The sequence below is a fragment of the Microtus pennsylvanicus genome, chromosome 1, assembly GCF_037038515.1.
Source record: "Microtus pennsylvanicus isolate mMicPen1 chromosome 1, mMicPen1.hap1, whole genome shotgun sequence".
NCBI classification, from domain to species: domain Eukaryota; kingdom Metazoa; phylum Chordata; class Mammalia; order Rodentia; family Cricetidae; genus Microtus; species Microtus pennsylvanicus.
This window is the reverse complement of record NC_134579.1, coordinates 36,432,955-36,454,443: the sequence shown is the minus strand read 5'-3', so window position 1 is coordinate 36,454,443 and position 21,489 is coordinate 36,432,955. Positions and strand designations below refer to the sequence as shown.

The 21,489-nt window shown below is 46.1% G+C and overlaps 3 protein-coding genes across 6 annotated transcripts in view; 2 read left to right on the top strand and 1 right to left on the bottom strand.

The window, feature by feature from the left end:
- Tmprss2 (transmembrane serine protease 2) overlaps positions 1-1,867 on the top strand; it is a 41,609-nt gene extending 39,742 nt beyond the window's left edge. For both annotated transcript variants that reach the window (XM_075961440.1, XM_075961451.1), the window contains exon 14: positions 475-1,867. In XM_075961440.1, the coding sequence (XP_075817555.1) occupies positions 475-486 (12 nt within the window). In that variant the 3' untranslated portion in view covers positions 487-1,867. The remainder of the gene's footprint in view (positions 1-474) is intronic.
- Positions 1,868-5,670: 3,803 nt separating this feature from the next.
- Mx1 (MX dynamin like GTPase 1) overlaps positions 5,671-21,489 on the bottom strand; it is a 28,036-nt gene continuing 12,217 nt past the window's right edge. For all 3 annotated transcript variants that reach the window (XM_075961390.1, XM_075961400.1, XM_075961410.1), the window contains 8 exons: positions 21,120-21,318; positions 16,815-16,893; positions 15,199-15,321; positions 14,654-14,795; positions 10,824-10,982; positions 10,302-10,378; positions 7,992-8,237; positions 5,671-6,268 (listed from right to left, as the gene is read on the bottom strand). In XM_075961390.1, the coding sequence (XP_075817505.1) occupies positions 6,038-6,268; positions 7,992-8,237; positions 10,302-10,378; positions 10,824-10,982; positions 14,654-14,795; positions 15,199-15,321; positions 16,815-16,893; positions 21,120-21,318 (1,256 nt within the window). In that variant the 3' untranslated portion in view covers positions 5,671-6,037. The remainder of the gene's footprint in view (positions 6,269-7,991; positions 8,238-10,301; positions 10,379-10,823; positions 10,983-14,653; positions 14,796-15,198; positions 15,322-16,814; positions 16,894-21,119; positions 21,319-21,489) is intronic.
- LOC142843662 (translation machinery-associated protein 7-like) lies at positions 13,278-13,620 on the top strand. The gene has a single exon (XM_075961424.1). It carries the CDS (start codon positions 13,303-13,305, stop codon positions 13,495-13,497), a length of 195 nt encoding a protein of 64 aa, XP_075817539.1. The 5' UTR covers positions 13,278-13,302; the 3' UTR covers positions 13,498-13,620.

The window sequence follows — 21,489 nt, the reverse complement described above, 5'->3', positions numbered from 1 at the left end:
CATGCGGCCTGACCATGTCAATGCAAGTGAAACCTGGGCTCAGGGTGTCACATCGTTCCACGAGAAACCCTCTCCTGGCAGAGGCAGAAGTGGAAACAGAGAAGCCAGACTGTGGTTGGGAGGCACAAAGAGAAGGCTAGAGAGAGGGGAGAGTGTAGGGAGCTGACCAGCAGGTATTCTTAAGCCCGAAGGCCACTCGGCATGACTGAGGAAGGCCAGTGCTGAGTGGGAGGAGACAGCACAGGTAAGAATGGCGGACCCCACATGTGACATCTCTTGGTAGAGTGTGTCCTGAGCCAAGCAAGGCTTCTGGGCAGAGACCCATGCACTTCCTGCCCCCTGTGACCTGAGCTCGACCTGCAGAAGTCTGTGAGGCCTGTGCTCAGACTCTGGGTTTCTCACATCACCACGGGGATAAAGGCAGCTTTGTCTGTGTTAGGCGAGTAACCTCATCTCTTCTTCCTGTCTGCACAGGTGAACAGCTAATCCACCCACGTGGCGTTTGTCCCTGACTTCTTTTGTCTTCGACACCCTTCCGCAAGAAAACCCAGGGGCTGATTTTTAATTCCTGTGTACAATGTACCTTTTGAGATGATTCAAAGGGCCTTTCACTTTATTAAACAGTGACTTGTCTGACTATGCTCCCTGGTCCTGTGCGGGCTCTAGTGCCCCACCCCAGGTCACTTCTGTGGCTCCTAACCAGAAGGGATCCTGCCGGGCTTGGGCACAAAGGGCCAGATGCCAAGGAGGGTGGCACCGTCATGCTAGGCCTCCTTTTTGGTTTATTCTCAGACCTCTTTTGGATGAGCAAGGATTGTGATCTCTGAGTAGCCTGATGGCCCGAGAAAGAGTAGGGAGGCCAGACAGGGCCTTGGGCCCTGGGACAGACACCTTAAAAGAGAACTACCTGTAGCCTGTGGCCTGGCTCTGCTGTGCAGTTTGGGCTGGTCGTACTATAATGATTTCATTAGCAGCCAGAGTGAACACAGCTTGGAGCAAAGGGCTTGCACTCCTGCATGTTGACATGACAGCCACTTCCAAGGGTGACGTAGCCTTTGCCAGGCCGACAGCCTTCAGAGCAAGAAGCTAATGTCACCATGTTCCCCTTGGGTGAGCCCCGGATGGTGTAGTTCAGTCTGGTTCTCGGCTCTCCACCACTGTTTTCTCAGCCTGATGTTTCATCAGTACCTGATGGAGCCCGTATAGTTCACCTAGACATCCGGAGGATGAGGTCCATCAAAGTCAGGGACACATGATTCCACTCACCTTGCTTCTGGGTCATGTCTCTCCTCTTACTACCTCGCTGCTCCTGGAACACTAGCCCAGATAGATGGCTAGAGTTAACCTCCATTTGAACTGTGTGATTGTGCCTCAGACCTCTTCCAGATGGTGAGGTTGTTCTGTAGAATGGGGGTGGAACTGGAAGTCCTTAGTGTGGGACAAAGATGAAAAAAAGGAAGTCATTGTCCTGTGTTCTCTTCTGTTCCTGGGTTTTCACCAGGAAGACCATCCCAGAATTATCAAGTATGAAGTATTAGTGTCTTACCTCTGGAGAGGCTCTGCCTCCTTTCCTCTGCCCAGTTATCCAGAAGGCAGTGGATGGGTCACAACTGGGACTCCATCTTTTCTGTGAAGGGACTCCTATCCAAGGGAGGGCCATCTACTCCATGATGGTTCCTCTTGGAGCAATACCCAGGGACTTTCTGGATGCAATGCCATACTAAATGTGTAAGCACCTTGAAGTGTGAGAACATGTCCCCTCCTCAGCTCTCCCTCTCTGTGCTCTTGGTTGATTGTTTCCTGCTTTATGTCTGTTCTGAGTTTCCACTGTGAAATATATAAATAAAGTTTATAATTTTTTCCATTATTTTTTGGATCTGTGGTTGTGCCCCAGGGGCAGGGCCAGGCTGCAATAGTTTGGGAAGGATGTCAGAGCTGCTGCTGGATTGGAGAGAGATCTTGTCGGAACATCAGCCCGGCCCTGGTTGGATCCTGTGTTTGGACTCTTGGAATGTCTTCCAGTGACTCCTGTAAGATCTTTACCAGCACAGCACCCCCAAAGCCAGACTCCAAGAGCCACCATTGCCACCTCTCCTCCTCAGTTCCTTCTCAACCCTCCCTCACAGCCCCTTGGTCCTAGAAAGGAGCAGAGCAGGCACATGGTAAATCTGATTTGTGTCAGCTGTCGTATGGAGACCCTTAGCTCTGGAGACACAGCTCCAGGCTCCCCACATCCTCAGGCAACCTGACTCAGTCTGAGTCCAGCATCTGTACCCTGTGGCTTCTTCCCCAAACCCCAGATGGTTCATGGTGTCAGAGATGCTGCCTCGCACAGTGTTCACTCCTCTGCCCGGAAGTGGGGCCATGGCAGGAGAATGATGGATGTATGTGGTCTCCCACATAAGAGCTAAAAGCTACTTTGCTTGGAGTTCTTAGCACATATGTGTTTCTCCCTTGACACCATTTCTTTCCTCTTCCCCGTTCTTGTCTAACCTCTACCAGGGTCTTATCGCAGGATAGCCTCAAACTCGACATAGCTGAGGATAACTTAGACCTTCTTCTTTCCTCTACCTCCAGAGAGCTAAAATCACAGGCATGCATCACCACACAGCGTTTCATATGGTACTGGGGATGGAACCCAGAGCTTCCTGGATGTTGGGCAAGCACTCTACCAACCGAGTTGTATCTCTAGCCCTAAACACCATACTTAACATAAACTGTAGGTTCCTCACCATTGAACTCACATCAGCCTCATAGCTCAGCCTGCACAAACCTCCCCAAACATGCTTCCATCAGATGTCTTGTTGGACTGAAGATATATCACAGATATGCAACCCTGTGTTCAGGGCTGTGTGGCAGCAAAATTACGATGAAAATGCAAACACACAAAAGTCCAACTTAGGGAACTAAATAGCTGTGAGAAGGATTTGCCCAGTGTGTGCTGAACAGCAAGCAAAGTGCCAGCTGCTGGCCTCTGCTGGGGATGCCCATTCGGAGCTGCAGATTTCTGCCTTGAGGTTGCTACTAATCTTTAACAGGAGAAATTCACAAGTCAGACATTGGGGACAGTAAGGAAGGATGCTGGTTTAATGTGTTACCCTGGGTAAAGAAGCTGGGATGTTTGATTTGTTTGGGTTGGAAAATTTCATAGTTTGGTTTCATTTGTGAATGACGCCGACTTCACCTGAAAGGTTACGGCAAAAACAATGAGAAGAGGGAAGCACTTGTGCCGGTGTAGTAAAACACTATTAATTTTCTGAATGTAAACCCAGTCTTTCATTAGAGTGAAAATAAACATTGGCAGCTTCTCACAGCTGGGCAAGGAAGCTAAACCCAGCCTCGAAATGATGAAATGATCACTGGTTGGCTGAGTTTGGGGGTGACATTCCTACCCCGAGCTCATGTCCCTGGGTCCCTGATTTCAAAGCTATTTTCCATTCAGGCCAAGACTGTGATTCCAGAGACATACCTGCCTGGTGTAACTCTGTCCAATCACAGTACAGAGGGGTGTCTATATGGTGTGATGTGGCCCAGTTCACTTGGGTGCAGTGTTTGACAAGGGCTTTAATTTTTGTGCCTGGAAAGAAGCCTTAGGTATCCCCTTAGGGAGCTGCTAATTCCTCCCAAAAGCATCAGCCTGCAGTGGCGGTACCTGAGGTAAAAGCTGGAACACTGCCTGACCTGAATACAAAGGTAGATTCCCTGGGAGGAGAATAAAGGACTTGGTAAGCCAGCACCCCTGCTGTGTCCCTCTCAGGCTCCTTGTCACCTGTTTCTGGGACACACACAGACACACACACCCCAGCTTCCCCCCTTGGTTGGGAGTGTGTGTGTGTTGGTTGGATGGTGGCAAGTACCGCTCCACTTGCAGAGGATTTATAGAAAGCAGAAGGCTCCCCTTATTGAGAACATTGTGTCCACAAGGCCTTTGAAACAAGGTTCATGTGGACTCCCATCATACAGCATGGTTGAGCTCCTGCAGCGTGCCATCCCTAGTATTCTGAAAAATTGAAGCATTCGACTGCATTCTGTTTTTATCTCCCCTCGCTACACTAAACCTCCTCACTTTGTAATGGTCACCACGGCCCCAGTCTTTAACATTCACCCTTCCTAGAGGGTCCAGGAGAGATCAACTGCAAGTTCCAGCGTCATTGATACCTGTCACGCAGGTAGTACACAACCTGTGACAATAGCTGGGGCATGGCTGTCATCCTGGGGGCACTGACAAGCTTTGGCCTGAGCCTGGCCTCTCCCAGTCCTGGAATCTCATAGAGGTGTCCTAGAGTTCTCATTCTGGGTTCTTATCACAAGGATAGACCCCAGACCCTTGTTCATTATGGCCCCAAAAGAACATCCTCCTAGCCCAGCAGGCTACCTCCCCATAAACTCCCTTCTTTGTAGCATAGACTCTTGTCTGCCCCTTCACCCAGTGCAGCCAGGCAAGGTCCATCTGATACTTGGATGCCTCTGAGTGTTTCTGACCCATCAGAACCTAATGTCCCCGGAAGATGGAGCTAGGTTGGGGTTGGGGTTATACAGAAGAGGGATCCGGGCATGAAGAATTCCTCAGCCAGGCACTGGGCTGCTTTCGGAAGCAAGAGGTCAATTCTGTGTCAACTGGAGGGATACACACTTGAGTCAGAGATGTTTAAACTCCCTGTCTACCATATTTCTCCAGAATCTTCTGTGATAGGAGGCTCAAGTACTTCATACCTCTGGGATTTCCAGTGACCATAGGAATGGCAAGTAGTCAGTCAGTCCTGAGGAACCTACTGGTGTCATCTGGCCCGGTCCTTACAATTGGACATGGACAGTGGTCATTTTCTTCCTAGCATTCCTCTTGTAAGCATATTCTAGAACCTTCCGAAGTCACTGTTGATAGAGTTCAAGGGTCAGAAGACATATAGGATGGGCTCTGTTTGGGAGGGGACAGGGTGGTTATACAGCTGGTCTGAAAGCACCCCCTCCCCTGGGGAACAGACAGTGCTAGAGACAGTCAGTATTTCTGGAAGTCTATAAAAAGGACTCTGCTCCCCCATGTCCTTACTCATGTTTCCTAGAGAATGTCCCTCAGCTTCTTGCCCCTCCCCTGACTGCCAGGTGTGTCTTCTTTCTGGGCCCAGCATTCCTGATGTTTTAGTGTTCCTTTAGTGGAACTGTTGTTAAAACCTCTATTGGGCATCTGTCCCCAGCCAGTGCTGTGACCTGCACCCAAGGCTTCCTAACCTTCAAGGCACGTCGTGCTCTGTGGATCTGGAGCTGAGTTCGAGGGGAGTCGGCCTGAGGGTGCGGCTTGTATCCACTCACCTCCCAGTCTGGAAGGACTCTGCAGCTCTCCTATAGGGAGGGTATTGTCCCCTCAGCTGACTTGGTCCTACCCTAGGTGGTTTCTCTACCAGAGCTGGGCATGCAGAACTTCTCACAGCCTCTTCTCACATTGCGACTGCTTTGCATTCCCTGCGGGCCAGTACCCATGTGCACAAAGAATTCGTGTGTTCAACTGTCTGTCTTTCCAAGCTTGTCTCCGTTTGCTGTGGTTCCTAGGAAGTAAACCCTCCTTGGTCCCCAATTCCCAAGGGAAGTTGGCTTTAGTGGTCCTTATTTTTACCACTTGCCCTCTATCCCTGGCAGTCCTGTGCAACCCTTCCCCCAATTCAAAGTGAGTCAGAGAAGAGTCAAAAGTGGTTCATTAGGAATACAGTAGGCAGTTCCCAAGACCATGGCTCATTTGTGTATTAAACTAGTAGGGTGGACAGAAACAGGTGCTGAGAAAGTAGAGGCTAAGGTGGGAAAGGTTCTGAGGGTGAAGTCATTGTCATAACAGAAAAGTGGCATTGTCTACACATCTACTTCCTGTGTTTTGAGAGCCTCTTCTCCTTCCTCATCTTAGAGTGAGCAGAAAGCTCCCCTTTGCTCCTGATTGCTAACACCAATACCAGGTCAGAGGCTAAAGGGTGGTGGTATAGCTACCAGGAAAGGCAGGAACCCTTCTGTCACTAAGTACTGTCCAGGAGATGCGGGGAAGGACAGAGCCAGCTTAACCAGGGAATTTGGCTAGCCGGCGGCGAGCCTGGGACAGCCTTGATAGCCGCTCCTTCAGGAACTTCCTCTTCTCGCTGGTGTCATTGCGTTCCTTCAGGAGCCAGCTACAGGAATCCTTGTCCTGCAGGAGCTGGAGCATGCCTTTCTGCAGCTGCTCAGCAAACATTTTCAGGATGAAATACTGGATGATCAAAGGAATGTGGCTGGAGATGCGGTTGTGAGCTTCCTGGAAGAGAGGGACACAGAAGGCTTGAGGAAGGGGCAAAAGGAACCTGACACCATATATCTCTGAGTAGTGAGATCATGACAGATAAAGGCCTCAGCCCTCTCAGTGTCTTAGCAGAGCAGGTCCAAGGTACCTGTTAGACTCTGGATCCCACCAGTTTCCCTGACCATCAATCAAATGGACTTTCAATGGATAAGAGTACTATGTACTGGAGCATAATCCACAGAACACACCCAACTCCATTCCAAATGGCTGGCCCCTCTACTGAGAACATTGCTTGCTGTGGGACAATGGTCTGTACCCTGTCACTTGTATTTTAAATAAATGCTGATTGGCCAGTAGCCAGGCAGGAAGTAGAGGCAGGGCAATGAGAATTCTGGAAAGAGGAAAAAGATTCATTCTGCAGTCAACACCAGAAAGAGAGGAAGCCAGACACAGAGCAAGCAAGATGTGACTGCCTCGCCAAAAAAGGTACCAAGCCACATGGCTAATATAGACAAGAATTATGGGCTAATATAAGTTCTAACAGTTAATAAGAAGCCTGATCTAATGGGCCAACCAGGATACAAGTACACCATGTCCACAGCGCCCTGGGAATAGTTAAGCAGCTGTGTCACAAGTAAGAAGATTCCTGACAAGTGATGAGCACCTAGACACAGCTTGGGCACAACCGAAGGCAGGACATAAGCTATGTGTTCTCTAACCACAGATAGCCCGGGTGTGGCCTGTCTCCAAACATCAGTGGCAAGGAGTGAGGTTCAGAGGTGGGGGGACATAAAAGGCATAGAGACCCCGGATATCCAGATGTTGGTGCCTTGGGTGGGAATGGGGCCTTGGCTAATAGGAAAGGATGATGTCTGCAGACAAAAAGCCCTGATTCATGCTATGGTATGTATGGACATTGAGGTCAGTATGCTCTGAGAAACAACTGAGGAAGGCAGGATAAAAACTCTACTATTCCACTTGTTAAGATCCCTGGAGTTGTCAGAGTCCCAGAGACAGAGAGCAAGCCTGACATCTACAGGTGCATGGCCATAAGACCTAGGCGTCTTGTGGTTGGCCAGAAGACAAGTCTGGCCTTCTGGCAGTCAGTGGCAGAAGTCTGTACATTAGAAAGTCACCATTCCTCCCCTTGTGTGGTAGCTTCCAAGTCCCCATGGCTTTGACTGAGCAGGACCAGCTATACCTGGGTTACATGATGTATGCCCCACCAGACAGATACCAGAACCTGGCTTCCACTGGATGAGTACATGGCATCCCAACACTGTGCTAAGGGCTCTCCGCTCTACCACAGGTGCTTGGGATGCTAAAACCAAGAATAAAGCTGATATTCTAAGTCACACAGTCAGCGACACATGGACCATAAAAGGCAAATGTCTGTGGCTCTAAACTACCTGTTCATCTGGATGAATTATATATAACCCAAAGGCTCACACAGAACTTAAGGATGACATTGTCCTGAAGCCCTTTTGCAGATTCGTATCCTGCACAGAGAGACACACAGAAACAAAGGGAACAGCCAGCAGTGGTGGCATACAACTTTAGTCCTAGCTTTGTGAGTTTGAGGCCAGCCTAGTCTACAGGGTGAGTTCCAAGATAGTCAGGGATACAAGAGAGAACATGTCTCGAAAAACAAACAAAAAGAACAACAACAACAGGAATCCCAAAGAAACAAAGGGAATGAATACCCTGAAACCCCATTCCAAGGTGTTCACACGCTTACCTGGCGGTAGGCATTCAGATGCTGAAAGATCTCAGCCATTGATGAGTTCTGCAAAGCTTGAGAGGAAATGGAGCCACTTGACTTTGTCTTATTCTTCTCCTCCTCGGTTTCCTTCTCTCTGACCTTCTGCAAAGCTCCCCTGTAGACTTGGTCCTGGCAGTAGATGATCTGCTCCATCTGAAAGTGAAGTCGGATCATCTTCTCCGCTTCCTTTTCTTGATCTAATCTGATGTCTTCGAGTTTGGACTGCAAGGAAAGAGAAATGTAGGCCAACATCATCAAGAAAGGCTTGCCATGGAGTAAGAACATAGGATACCCAACAGGTCCACAAGTATCTGGTCACCCAGCAGAAACAAGAACAGCCATTACCGGGGAGTAGTCCCTGTACCCCTTGGTCATCTCATCTATGTAGGGTCCTCCAAACTGACGGTGGAAACCAGAGGAAGCCTAGGTGTGAGTAGCCCCTTAAAGGTCAACCTTCAGCATCAACTCGAGTGGATTTATTTTTAAAGATTTGTTTATTTATTTTATGTATTTGTTGCATTCCTTTGTGTTACCATAATGCAGAAGCCGGAAGAAAGTTCTGGATCCCCTGGAACTGAGGTTACAAATAGTTGGAGCCACCTGATGTGGGAACTGAACTCATGTCCTCTACGAGAGCAGTAAGCATTCTTAACCGCTGAATCATCTCTCTAGACTCTTGACTAGATTTAGAATCACTCAAGTGGCTTGTCTCTGAGCATGTCTGAAAAGGTGTTTCCAGAGATGTTTAACTGTGGTGGAAGACCCAGTCTAAAGTGGGCAATGCTGTTCTATATACAGTTAGAGCTTCTGAACACCAGCACTCATTTTCCAAACAGAGCAACGTGACCAGCTGTCTCACATCCGTACTGCTCTGCCTTCTCGGCCACAATGGACTGTATCCCCTCAAACCATGAGCCTAAATAAATCCTTACTAAGTTGTTCTTACCAGTTATTTGGTCACAGTAAGGGTAGAAGGAATACACTTAGGAAGGGCTAGGGATCTGTATAGATTCTCAGCCCTGACCCAGCCGCTCTCCTTGCTGTTTTAGCCACTTTAACATCTACAATAAGAAGGTGACTTCTACCAGAAAGTGTGCAAATGTAAGAAGGACTCAGTTTAGGTCAGTCACCTCCTATGGGTGCCATGTCCTAGGAGTTCAGGGCAGCCTTATCCTAGAGTGGCTCCTGACTTGACCATTGCAGGGGCAATCTATGCAAAGTTCAGTGCTGGGTGTGTCTCCAGTTGTACCTCTCCTTTACCATACCTTCCAGGGAAGCCTCATCCTCCCACAATGGGGACACAGGCCCATGGAACAACCCAGCTGTGGCCCAGGCTGGAGAATGGCAATGCCAGTGGCCCCCTGCACAGGACCTGTGTGTCTGGGCAGGGGCTGAGTTTCTTCACCATACCCTATGAAGGTAGAGGCATTTTTCTCTTTGTTGCTGCATCCCTCTAAACAGACACAATTTCACACTTATGGTCCTCGCTGTTAGAATCACTATTAGAAACCAGCCAAGACTGCTGTGTCCCTAAGAATCCAGCAGCCCTTCCCTTTCACCCTCACACACAGCTATCCTACCAAGCCAACAGGCTACCAGACGCCTGGATTTCTCATCTTGGGAAGTAAGTTTTCTAAGACACATCATACACATCAAAGGGCATCAAAAGGCTACTGATGGGTATCTGGTGATTACCAGGGCCACATTTACCCACCCTTTCCCTTCTGCCTGTTGGGGTATCGGAGAGCCTGACTGTAGGGTTGTAAAACCTTCCCCTTTCCTCAGAGACTTACAAAAAGGGATCTCGTCTGTTCTATGGGCTTGAATCCTCTTCAAACACCTGTCAGAGTGTCTCTGGACCTGGGGCCTGACTTTCCTCAGAGCCACAAGTATACTGTCTGTGTGTGTGTCTGTCTGTCCACAACGAACAACTCTTCTAATAAATGTCTTACTTCCCACAATCCGTCTCAACATCACCCCTGAACCCCACATCTGATACCTTTCACTCAGTGTCAGGAGGAGCTTCCTTTGCATGGGCCCTGAGGCTCCCTGACAGAGCCTCATCTGTGGATTTCCGCCTTCAGCTCTGTTCCTCATTCTCTTCTCCCTCCTCTCCCTGCCCCTACTTTAGCCAGATAGCACCAGTAGCCTCATCAACAACATGCAAGGAGGAGCTTAAGCCTTTTCCATACAAGCACAGTAAAGGAGACACAGTCTCAACCCTAAACACCTGTTCCCTAATGTCATATTCATTATGCTTTAAAAACAACACACACTTGGTTTTACCTTGGTAGTTCTGTGGAGGTTAAAAAACTCATCAAAATTTTTTTCAGAAACTTTCGAAAAGGCCACTCGTACCATTTCTGATTGAAGAGAGAAAAAACAGTTTAACATAGTAAGTGGTTAAGATGTATTCACTCTGTGTAGATGTAAAACCAACCAGGACAGGGTTGAAGGATGCAGGGGCTCTCCTGCTCCCTCCCTCCTTTCTTTCCTTCCTGACCAATGAAGAGGGAGGTACACCCAGGCTTCTAGAGAACTCTCTTTAATATAAATATAGCTGCAGGCTAAGCATGGTCATCCCTTTGTGCGAAGGACTCTGGCTGTGCTCTTTACAGGATTGAGTTAAGGGCCCAAAAGGTTAGGTGACTCTGCCCTCTGACAGCAAACCCCTGTACCCACAGACAGGATCAGAATGGACTGAATTTTTGATGACCACAGAAAACCCTCCCGCCCACCTAGAACCAGCTCTGGAGGACAGCCCTGGTTGTCCCCTGTCCTAGAACAGTGACCCCGGGTAGCGCTCACCGGTGACCTTGTGCAGCATGTCCACAGCCGGCTCTTCCAGGACTCTGATTTGGCTTCTTATGATGTTCTCAAACGTTTTGTAGTTCACAAAGCCTGGCAGCTCTCGGCCTCGATACTGCTTTTCAAATTTCCAGACTTCATTATATAAAACATCATAACCTACAGTAGGAGGTGACTGTTAGATTCTAAGAGGACTTGCAAATATTTTCCTAAACAAGCCCATTCTGATCTTATTGGGTTGACTGAGATATAACGAAGCAAATAAATATCTGCAAATGGAAAGATATTTGGGGTTATAAGGAAGAATACAATCTTGACGCAAAAGGCAAGTTCAGTGCCAGAGACCATGGCAGAATCCAACAGATGGAAACCAGAGGAAGACATGGCATCAAAGATACCTTGGGTGCGTGGGTTTATGAATCCAGCTGGATTTGAGCAAAGAAGAGACAGAGCACATAGCTCACAAGCCCTATGACCCCCAGACAGCATTAAGAGCTGAGTGGGAGGAGGGGTGCCTCTCAGCAAGAGATTACAGGGCAAGTAGGAACCTGGATGGTCCCAGTGTGACCCGATCTCCCTGTTCATGAGACAAAACACTTAGTCCCTCTCCCCACTACTGGAAACAGGCAGCAGACGCAGACAGTCCCAGCTTCCCCTGTGGCGAACTAGCTGTTTTTAATCTTTTTATTTTTTATTTTATCACTTTATGTGTATAGGCATTTTGCCTGCAAATATGTCTCTGCACAATGTGCATACAGTGCCTCCAGAAGTCAGAGAGATCACCTGGGATTGAATTTACAAATGGTTATGAGTCACCATGTGGGTACTAGGTTTCAAACCTAGATCAACTGGAAGAACAGCCAGTGCTCTTAACCACTGATCCATCACTCTAGCTCTCCAAAGAATATTTTTAATTAAAAGAAAACTTATCTCATAAACAAGACCTTAAATATATTCAGAATTGTGAACCGAGCTCCAAGAGTTTAATCCTTGATTCTGGAAAGTGTCTGTCACCGCCAGGAACTGTTCCTCTCACCAGAATGAGGTGCCTTCCGTTCTGCCCTTTATCCAACCTTGCAGCCTCTGCTCTACCTTCTACCTACACCAAGTATGTATTCCAGGTGTTTCTGAAATGGAATCGCATGCCACAGGCATATCCTGTCATCAAGGCTTGTCAGCCTTGCACCTTGTATTCCAGCTCCTTCTGTGCCTTTCTGTGAATTAAAATACTCCATTCATTGATGACGCTAAGAGCTGAATTGTTTCCTTCAGAATCCTGTGCTGTGGTCCCAACCACCCAGCACCTCAGGATGGGACTATGTGCAGATGAGGGTTTTAAAAGAAATTACTAAGTGGAAAGGAGTCTCTGAGGGTGGTCTCTAATCCACTGTGTCTTGTGTCCTTAAAGGACTGACAAGGTTACATAAATACCCAGAGTGAAGGACTTGTGAAAACACAGGGTCAAGCCAGGTTCAGGGTAAGAGACTTGTATATTTGTTTGACTATTTCCTCATAGTAGAGGAAAGAGACATCTTTCCAACTCTCCCTGGGAGTGGAAGTAGGTATCCTGTGTTTGCCTCTATGAGGGCTCACTGCTGTAACCCATTCCCCATCAGTATACCAGGGCTTCCTCTTCCCAGCCTCTTCTCCAGCACCTGCCAGTGTCTGCCTTTCTAATTCTAATCACCCTGGGGGCTGGGACAGGAATTAGCCTTGTGTCTTCATTTGCATTTCTGATGGCCACTGGTGTTTTACTAGTCATTTGTATATCTTCTTTTTGGAAAAACATCTTTTCTAATTGGATCCTGCTCTTGTACCTTGGAGTTGTAAAGTTGCTTCATATTCTGATCTCCAGGCCTTCCTCTATCAGATATAGTGGCAGGTACTTCTGAAGTTCAGGAATGGGACAGTAACTCTTCCCTGGAGTGAGGACACACAGCAGGGTCTATAGTGTTCAGTCTCAATTGTCTGGACTTAGTGGTGTGAGTAGGGCAGACATGGGGAGCACAGTGGGGACATGGGGGAGTCACAGCCTTTAAATACGTGTCTCACATGGCTCTCTACAAAGGCACATTGCCACCCAACCTGACCACCTGGCATGCCCTCCACTAGGGACTAAAAGATTCTACATGTAGCCTGTGGGAGATAGAACACTCCACTTTGTACACTTGTCACTCAGCCAAGTAAAGATGTTTGTCAGAACCTCTGGTGGGTTCAAACTAATCCTATGTTTTCATCAAACCCCTTCAAGGAAGTCTTGGAATTCCCCTCAGCCATGGCAGCTTTCTCGGAAGAGATAAGTGATCAAAGAACAGATTTATGGAGCATTCTGGTGCTGCATGTGCTTGTATTCCCTTCTCATGGCCATAATGACACGTATCAAGACACTCCCAGGCTTAAGATCCTGGACAGGAAACAGTTTCCTCCAAGATTAAAACTTTCCATTTTGGGTCTGGAGAAGGGGGTGTCTGGAGGCGCCATGTCAGGCCGGGAAGGTGGCAAAAAGAAGCCCCTGAAACAGCCCAAAAAGCAGGCCAAGGAAATGGACAAGGAAGATAAGGCTTTCAAGCAGAAACAAAAAGAGGAGCAGAGGAAACTCGAGGAGCTAAAAGCCAAGGCCACGAGGAAGGGACCCCTGGCCACAGGTGGAATTAAGAAATCTGGCAAAAAGTAAGCTGTTCCTCATATCTGAGATGATGGCGACCCACTTCCATTCCTATTTAAACATCTGGATTCCCTGCCATAACATCTTTGCCATCTACAGCTAGAATGAAGTGTTATCCTAGAGCCTGTTAAACATCTGGATCCCCTACTATAACATCATTGCCACCTATAGTTAAAATGAAGTGTTATCCTGGAGGCTGTTGTACATTGTAATAAACTTTTATAAAAATAAATAAATTAATTAATTAATAATAATAATAATAAAATAATACAATGAAAAAAAACTTTCCATTTTGGAGGGATGCTCCTGAAGGCATAGGATGTTAGAAAGGAGGTGAAAGAAGAGATGTTCCTAAGGGAGGTGAGTACATCCTCCTGGGAAGCTCCTTTAACTCAACAACTCAGTCAACAACTCAGTGACTTGAGAAAGTCCCCGAAACTGACTAGATTCACTAGATTCCCCACTCCAAGAGTATGTAAACGGTAAGAACTGCTGAGACTCACTCTCAGATAAACTGAACTGCCTGGAAGAAGCAGAGACCAGTCAAGTTGCCTGGCAGAGGCTCAGACCAATTGAACTACCCGGAACTACCTCTCCAACCTGTTAAACTGGCTGGGGGCTGTGCAGTGTGCTCCGGAGTTCATGAGCCATCACCCATGCTGGAGTGGGCTTTGAGATTACAGTTGTCTTTGACTCGTTTCTATGCCTGTAAGTAACCCCAGACCCACATTCCTGTAAGTAAATCCAATAAAATTCATTGGTTCACCAAGTTGGACTTTGCTAGTACCTGTACTTTGGTTTGTTGTTAGTTCCCTATCTGATGTATTACCAAAGTTCATAAGTTGAACTTCATTCCTAGTGGACTGGCAACTGAGAGGTGGGCCTTTAAGAAGTTACTAGGACATGGTAGCTCCATCCTTACAGAGGGATGTGTGTCCTTAGAACAGAGGCCAGAGAAAACTGGCTCTTATCCTCCACACATGAGGACCAGGCTAGATGGTGCCCTTGGGAGCAGAGATGGAGACCTCACCAGTCCCTTCATCTTCTGGTTCCTTGACCTTGGACTTCCTAGCACCCAGAACTGTGAGTGATGGTTTCCTATTGTCTATGACAGTGGAGTATAAGATTGTTAAGGATGGCAACCCAGATCGAACAAGATACTTACCGCTTTGGAAATGTTTTTCGATCTCCTTACTCCACAAGAAGAACTCCCCTCGGATCTTGTTGAACAGGCGACATTCCCCCTCCCCCACATTCTCCTCCCCTTGTACTATGGCAGTGATGTCCTGGTTAAAAGCATTGATTTTCTGTCAAGAAGGAAAACATCATTATTAGCAGAAATCCTTCAAGCATGGAGTCAAGGTAGTAAAAGAATATATGTGCCCTGAAGGTGGATGAGCCACCTCCTCCACATGGACCCAGCAGAACAGTATGGAGAAGGGACTTTGGCAGCAGGAAATACCTTCATTCCCCCTCCTCCTTTGGGAGCCTTGGGGGGAATTCTTCTGTCAGTGTGCATGAAATGAAAATGCCCCCGCAAGCCCCGCCCTGCACTCAACCATAGTCTCTGCCCCGACTCCTTTTTAACACTAAATGGACAGGATGCAGCTCCATCAGCCTTGGAGGCTTGAGATCTGAAGAGCCCCAGAGAGCAGTGGCTGTGTAGACAGTGATGCCGTCCTCACGCCTGGAACTATGGGTAATGCTCACATCGATCAGGAAGAAAGTTTTCCCTTCGTCGTCTTCTGGTATGTCTGCACCGTACTTCTGCAGCTCCTCGCTTGCAGCCTGGTAACACTTCTTTATTTGATTTTCTAACAAAGGCAGAGATTTCTGAAATGGAAGGAGATAAACGGGAGATAGACCTATAGACTGGGATGCAAAGGTGGTGCGGGACAATTCTGTATTCTGTCAATCATGTTTTAAATAAATGCTGATTGGCCAGGCAGGAAGTATAGGCGGGACAACCAGACAGGAAGTAGAGGTGGGGCAATAAGAACAGGAGTTCTGGGAAGAAGGAAGCTCTTCCTGCAGTCCTGCCCAGACATAGAAGAAGGAAGATGGACCTGCCCTGCTGAAAAGGGTACTGAGCCATGTGGCTTATATATACTAGAATAATGGGCTCCAGAGGTCCTGAGTTCAATTCCCAGCAACCACATGGTGGCTCACAACCATCTGTAATGAGATCTGGTGTCCTCCTCTGGCATGCGGGCATACATTGAGGCAGAATGTTGTATACATAATAAATAAATAAATAAATCTTAAAAAAAAGTTAATAAGAAGCCTGAGCTAATGTGCCAATCAGTTCATGAATAATGCAGACTTTCTGTGTGATTTCTTTGGGGCTAAACGGCTGAGGGAACTGGGCAGGACAGAAACCCCAACAAGCAGGCCCTCCATGTTACACAAAGGAGGCCCCAAACCTGCTCAGTGTAGTCACTGGGACACATGGGTAACGTTCTGAAGTCTGGATACAGTTTCCCTGGTGCAGAGCAGCCCTTGAGAAGCATCCCTTCCCACACAGGTTTGCCCACAACTCCATCTGGTACACAAACCTGTCCACTGCATATGGTTGCTTCCTAAAAGAGCCACCCAGGGTCACCTCCTTCTGTATCAGGGACATGAACTCTCTTGAGGGAAATGCAACAAAGCCCTTATAGAAACTTCTGAAACAGGGGAAGTTAGAATAATACAAGACTCCTAATTCAACAAGTCAAAAGCTGCCAAGGATTCTTGTTTCCAAGGAAGGTTTCTATAGCTTTGTTGTCCCCAGGCAGCTCAAGGCACAGAAGTCAGCAAGAGCAGGCCTGTCTCTGTCTGCATCAAGGAGGACCAGAGAAGGTCACTCAAGATCATGGTGCCCTGCAGATGCCCTGATCTCCACCTGCATCCTGGGGGCCGCAGGAAGACCTTGATCTCAGGAAGAGCCCAGGGGAAGAAGATCACTGCTGGGTTCGTTCCACAGCAGTCCTCAAGCAGGTATGGACACTAAATCCACATGTGCTGAGTATTCTCAACACCCCAGTTGAGAACTAAGGGGTTTGAGATGCAGACTCCACCAGGTCAGAGAAAGTGAACGTGGCTTCTATCTGAAGAGGCCATTTGAACTCAAACTCTCGAGATCAATTCCAGAATGAGGGTCTCACAGCTGTGCCACCCAGGACCTAAGGGTGACAGCAGCAGGAGCCAGCACAAAGCCTTCAGATGCTGGAGTGACTGACTCCCAAACACAGCATGTCTGTGCAAAGAGATCTTGACCAGCTTGGGTGCCCAGAACCATCCCAGTCCCAGCTTAGCTTGATGAAGACACAGCCTCCCTGGCTTACACAGATGTGTGCGATGAGCTCCGTGGTCAGTCTCTCTGCCAGACGGGGCACTGTGGCCTTTCCATCCTCCAGAAGAACACTGAGGGAATAGGAGAGAGGGTCCCATTAAACTTGGCCAAAACACAAGTCTGCAGTCTGCTGTGGGGAGGCCAGGGCCAGTTTGGGAACTATCAATGAACCTTGTGATTGGTACTCATGAAGCACCCAGAGATGGTTATGTATAGTGATACAGGGGAACCAGTTAGGATAGTTCCACAATGGGCTGCAGTAATCCCCCTCAGCACATTAATAATCAGAGTAAAATCTGTTCTCCATAAAGCATATGTACACAACCACAGCTATGTTATCATAGCACAACATCCCATTCCATGTGTGATACATTTGAACACACATGCACACATCTTTTGTGTTTCATATACAACTATACAACACAACCTTCCATACATTATATGTTAGTAAAAACACACACATGTATAATACATACAAGTAAACACATCCTTCCATATAGGCTGTACATAGGGGGACACACATACATACATAATACACAAGAATACATATAGATCCAGGTCTTTTTACAAAGTCACTGACATGTATTTGCATATGTGTGATGAACAATTGAAGTGGGGAGACACACTCTGGTTCAAGAAAGCATTTAAAGGCATGAAGCTACATTATTCCAAGGCGGCCAAAATCTGTATTCAGACAGCACACTGTTATGCCTTAGGTTACAAGTCATCAGGGATTTAGAACTCTTCCTGCCTGTGAGTGACTGCTAACTCTTATTGGGGCTCCAGTTTCTACACCAGTCAGTTTATTTAAACAAACTGTGGTAGAATAGAAACAATGGAAATTTTGTTTTGCTTTGAGCCAGGGTCTCTCTACATAGCCCTGGATGTCCTGGAACTCACTGTGTAGATTAGGCTGACTTCCAGCTCAGAGATCCACCTACCTTTCCTCCTGAGTGCTGGAATTAAAGGCGTGCACACAATAGAAACTTTTAAAACAAGAAGGGCCTGGAAAGATGTATTCCAAGTTCTGAAAGATCATAACTGTTGACCCAGACTGTTATACCCAGCAAAGCTCTCTATTAAAATTGATGGAGAAATAAAAAAATTCTATGATAAAAACAGATTTAGGGATTTTGTGACTGCTAATTCCACTTTACAGAAGATCCTGGAAGAAATACAGGGCTCTGAAGAGAAAAGTAAACATAGCCAAGTAATCACAGGGAATCAAAAGAGGTCAAAGAAGACCACAAAAGAAATGACAAACCCTAAGTAGTGGTGCAGGAATCTCATGTGGGTTTGAGGCCAGCCTAGTCTACAGAGTAAAGTCTAGGACAACCAGACCTACCTAGTGAGGCCCTGTCCCAAAATACAAAGTAAAAACAAACAAAACAAAAACAAGTGACAAGAATTAGCATATATCTGTCAATAATAATTCTGAATATGAAGTCTCAGTTCCTCAATAAAGACAGACTAGCAGGTTGGATCTGAAAATAGAATCCATCTTTTTGCTGCCTCCAGAAAATACAGATTACTCTCAATGATGGACATGACCTCAGGGTAAGGGTGGAAAAGTAAATGAATCTAGAATACAAGTAGGTTAGATATTCTAATTCCTGATAAAGTAGACTTCAACATAAAACTGGTCAAAAGAGATAAGGAGGGATATATAGCTTGAATTCTAATTGGTCTTAATAATAAAAACCTAAAGTCAGATATCAGGGTGAATGATTCACTACAGGGATCCTTTACACTGACCACAGGAACAATCTATCAAGAGGATACTGCAGTCTTAAACATACAGGCATTTAATACAGGGCCACAACTTTCGTTTTAAAATGCTATTAGATCTAAAACCACAGATTGACTAATAACACCGATTGTGGGTGATTTCAGTACCCAACTCATGTCAACAGATAGGACATCTGGACAAGATCTAAGCAGAGAAACATGGCAGTTAAGTGATACCAAAAACCAAATGGAATTAGGCTTGGTGATTCACATCTTTAATCCCACACAGAAGAAGGCAGATCTCTGTGAATTTGAGGACAGCTTGTTTTACATAGTGAGTTCCAGGACAGCCAGAGATTAGTAAAGAGACTTTATCTCAACCAAACAAGAAACAGTCTGACAGACAAAAAGGAAAAGAAAAAAAGAAATCAAGTGTATCTAACAGACATCTGTAGAACATTCTACCCAAACACTAAAGAACACACATATACACATTATTTTCAGAAGTCCCTTAAGCTTTCTCCAAAACATATCAGCTATTAGAACACAAGTCAAATCTCAACAAACACAGGACAATTTAAATCACATCCTGCACTCTATCTGACCATAACAGAATTAAACAGTATATCAACAGCAACAAAAAATAGAAGCAGGGCACTAAACAACACCCTACTGAATGTTGATTGTTATTAGGAAGAAATATGGAAATTAAAAAATTTCTAAAATTTGCTGGGTGGCAGCAGCACATGCCTTTAATCCCAGCACTTGGGAGACAGAGATAAGCTGGGTCTCTGAATTTGAGGTCAGCCTGGTCTACAGAGATTCAGAACAGCCAGGGTTACACAGAGAATTCCTGTCTCAAAAAGCAAACACACACACACACACACACACACACACACACACACACACGGGGGGGGGGGACAAAGAAAAGGAAAAAAGAAAAAAATTTAAGAATTGAAGGGAAATGAAAACATAACATATATAAATCTACAGGACACAGTGAAAGCAGTCCTAAGAAAAATGTCTATAGCACAAGTACATCAAAAATTTCGAAATATCATAAATTAATAACTTAATGATGCACTTGAAAGCCTCAGAAAATCAAGAGCAAACAATACCCCCATTGATTGGACAATAAAAAAAATTGAATTGAAAAAACTACAAAGAATCAAAAAACGAGAAGTTGGATCTTCTAAAAGAAAAAGAAGATTGACAAATCCTTGGCCAAATTAAGAAAGAGAGAGAGAGAGAGAGAGAGAGAGAGAGAGAGAGAGAGATCCAATAGATGCGATAGATCCAAGTGGAGGGCAGACACTCACAAGGACATACTTTAAAAATCTCTAATTCATAAAACTGAGAAGCCTAAAAGACAAGGATGAAATTAAACCAATATGAAATAAACAGTTTAGACAGATCCATGACCAGGAATGATATTGAAACAGTAATAAAAGTTCGCTCAACTGAAACAAGCCCAGGACCAGATAGATTCACTGCAAAATTCTACCAGACTTTCAGGAAATTCACACCAGCACTGTCCAAATTTTTCTTGAAAGAGAAAATGAAGGACAGCTTCCAAACTCTTCTCTATGAAGCCAGTATTACCTTGATACCAAATCCAGATAAAGACAATACAAACAAACAAAAAAATTATAGACCAATCTCTCAGGTGAAGAAATATGCAAAAGTTTTCAATAAAATACTGGCACACCCAAATTTATATGCATACAAACAATATCATCCATCACTACCAAGTTTGGTTTCATTCTAAAGATGCAAGGATGGTTCAACATACGTAATTCAACTCATATTATCATCTATCACCACAGTGTACACAAAGACAAATCATACCATCATCTCATTAGACACAGAAGAAGCCTTTGACAAAATCCAATATCTCTTCATCACAAAAACCGTGAAGAAGATAGGGATGGAGGGAACTTGCCTCAACCTAATGACAGTATACATGACAATATATACAAAAATCCTATAGACAATATCATACTAAATGGAAACAAATTAAAAAGTTCTCACTAAGATTAGGACAGCCCAGGAGAATGCTCCTGCAGTAGGGAGTTCTAAAGGTCTTGGTGCGATTTAAGCCACCATCAGCAGGTGTCTTTGGGAGCTCAGATGTTATCATTTATGTCTATTGTTATCTGACCTTTGATTTGCAGTAGTGTGTCAAGCAAGAGCGTGGCCTGGTGTTCTGCAGGTTCTGAGCAATTGTCTATGACAAGATGGCAAAGGGGCACCAAGCATGGCTCAGAGCTGCTTTTATGACATGTCAAAGGCACAGTGGGGTTCTGGGTCTCCAACTTTTCCTCTGCTCTTTTCTACTTGTAACTTTAGTTCCTGCACCTCTTGATTGTGGTATTTTGGCAAGCCCCCTCTTCTCTTTTACTACTTACTACTCTTTAAGGACTACTTTGTGCATTGTGCTTTCTTTCAGGAGAGTTTTACAGTGGTTTTGAAGGTGCAATCATCCTCGGGATGTTGCACATATACCCTTCATGTCAGGAATTTTATTGGCCAGTAATTTTCATTGCATGGGACAGTATGGCAAAGGCACCTGAAGTGAGGGTGCTCCTTGAAAAAGGCTTGCTCCTTCTCAAGGGCCTCAGTCAGGCTCAGCTGATCCTGGATGTCCTGCTGACCCCTGCACTTGACCACCATGTAGCCCTTCTTCAGGTGGTACACCAGGTTCCGTACCACATCAACAACTTTGTCTTCAGTACCTCTGTCAACCAGATCGGGCTTGGTCAAGATCCCTGCAAGACAGACCCTGGAATCAGAGGACACACCCTGCCCCAAGATAGCAGGAAGTGTAGCTCTCACTAGCCACCAGGATCCCATCTTTGGCTGAGACAGACAGAACCCATGCAAGGTGGAAGTCCATCCACAGAGCCAAGTGCAGTTAGCCTTGTGAAATCAGAGAAAAC

Bases quoted from the DNA above. Each gene is read 5' to 3' on its own strand.
- LOC142843662 (XM_075961424.1), top strand. From the start codon at position 13,303: ATGTCAGGCCGGGAAGGTGGCAAAAAGAAGCCCCTGAAACAGCCCAAA.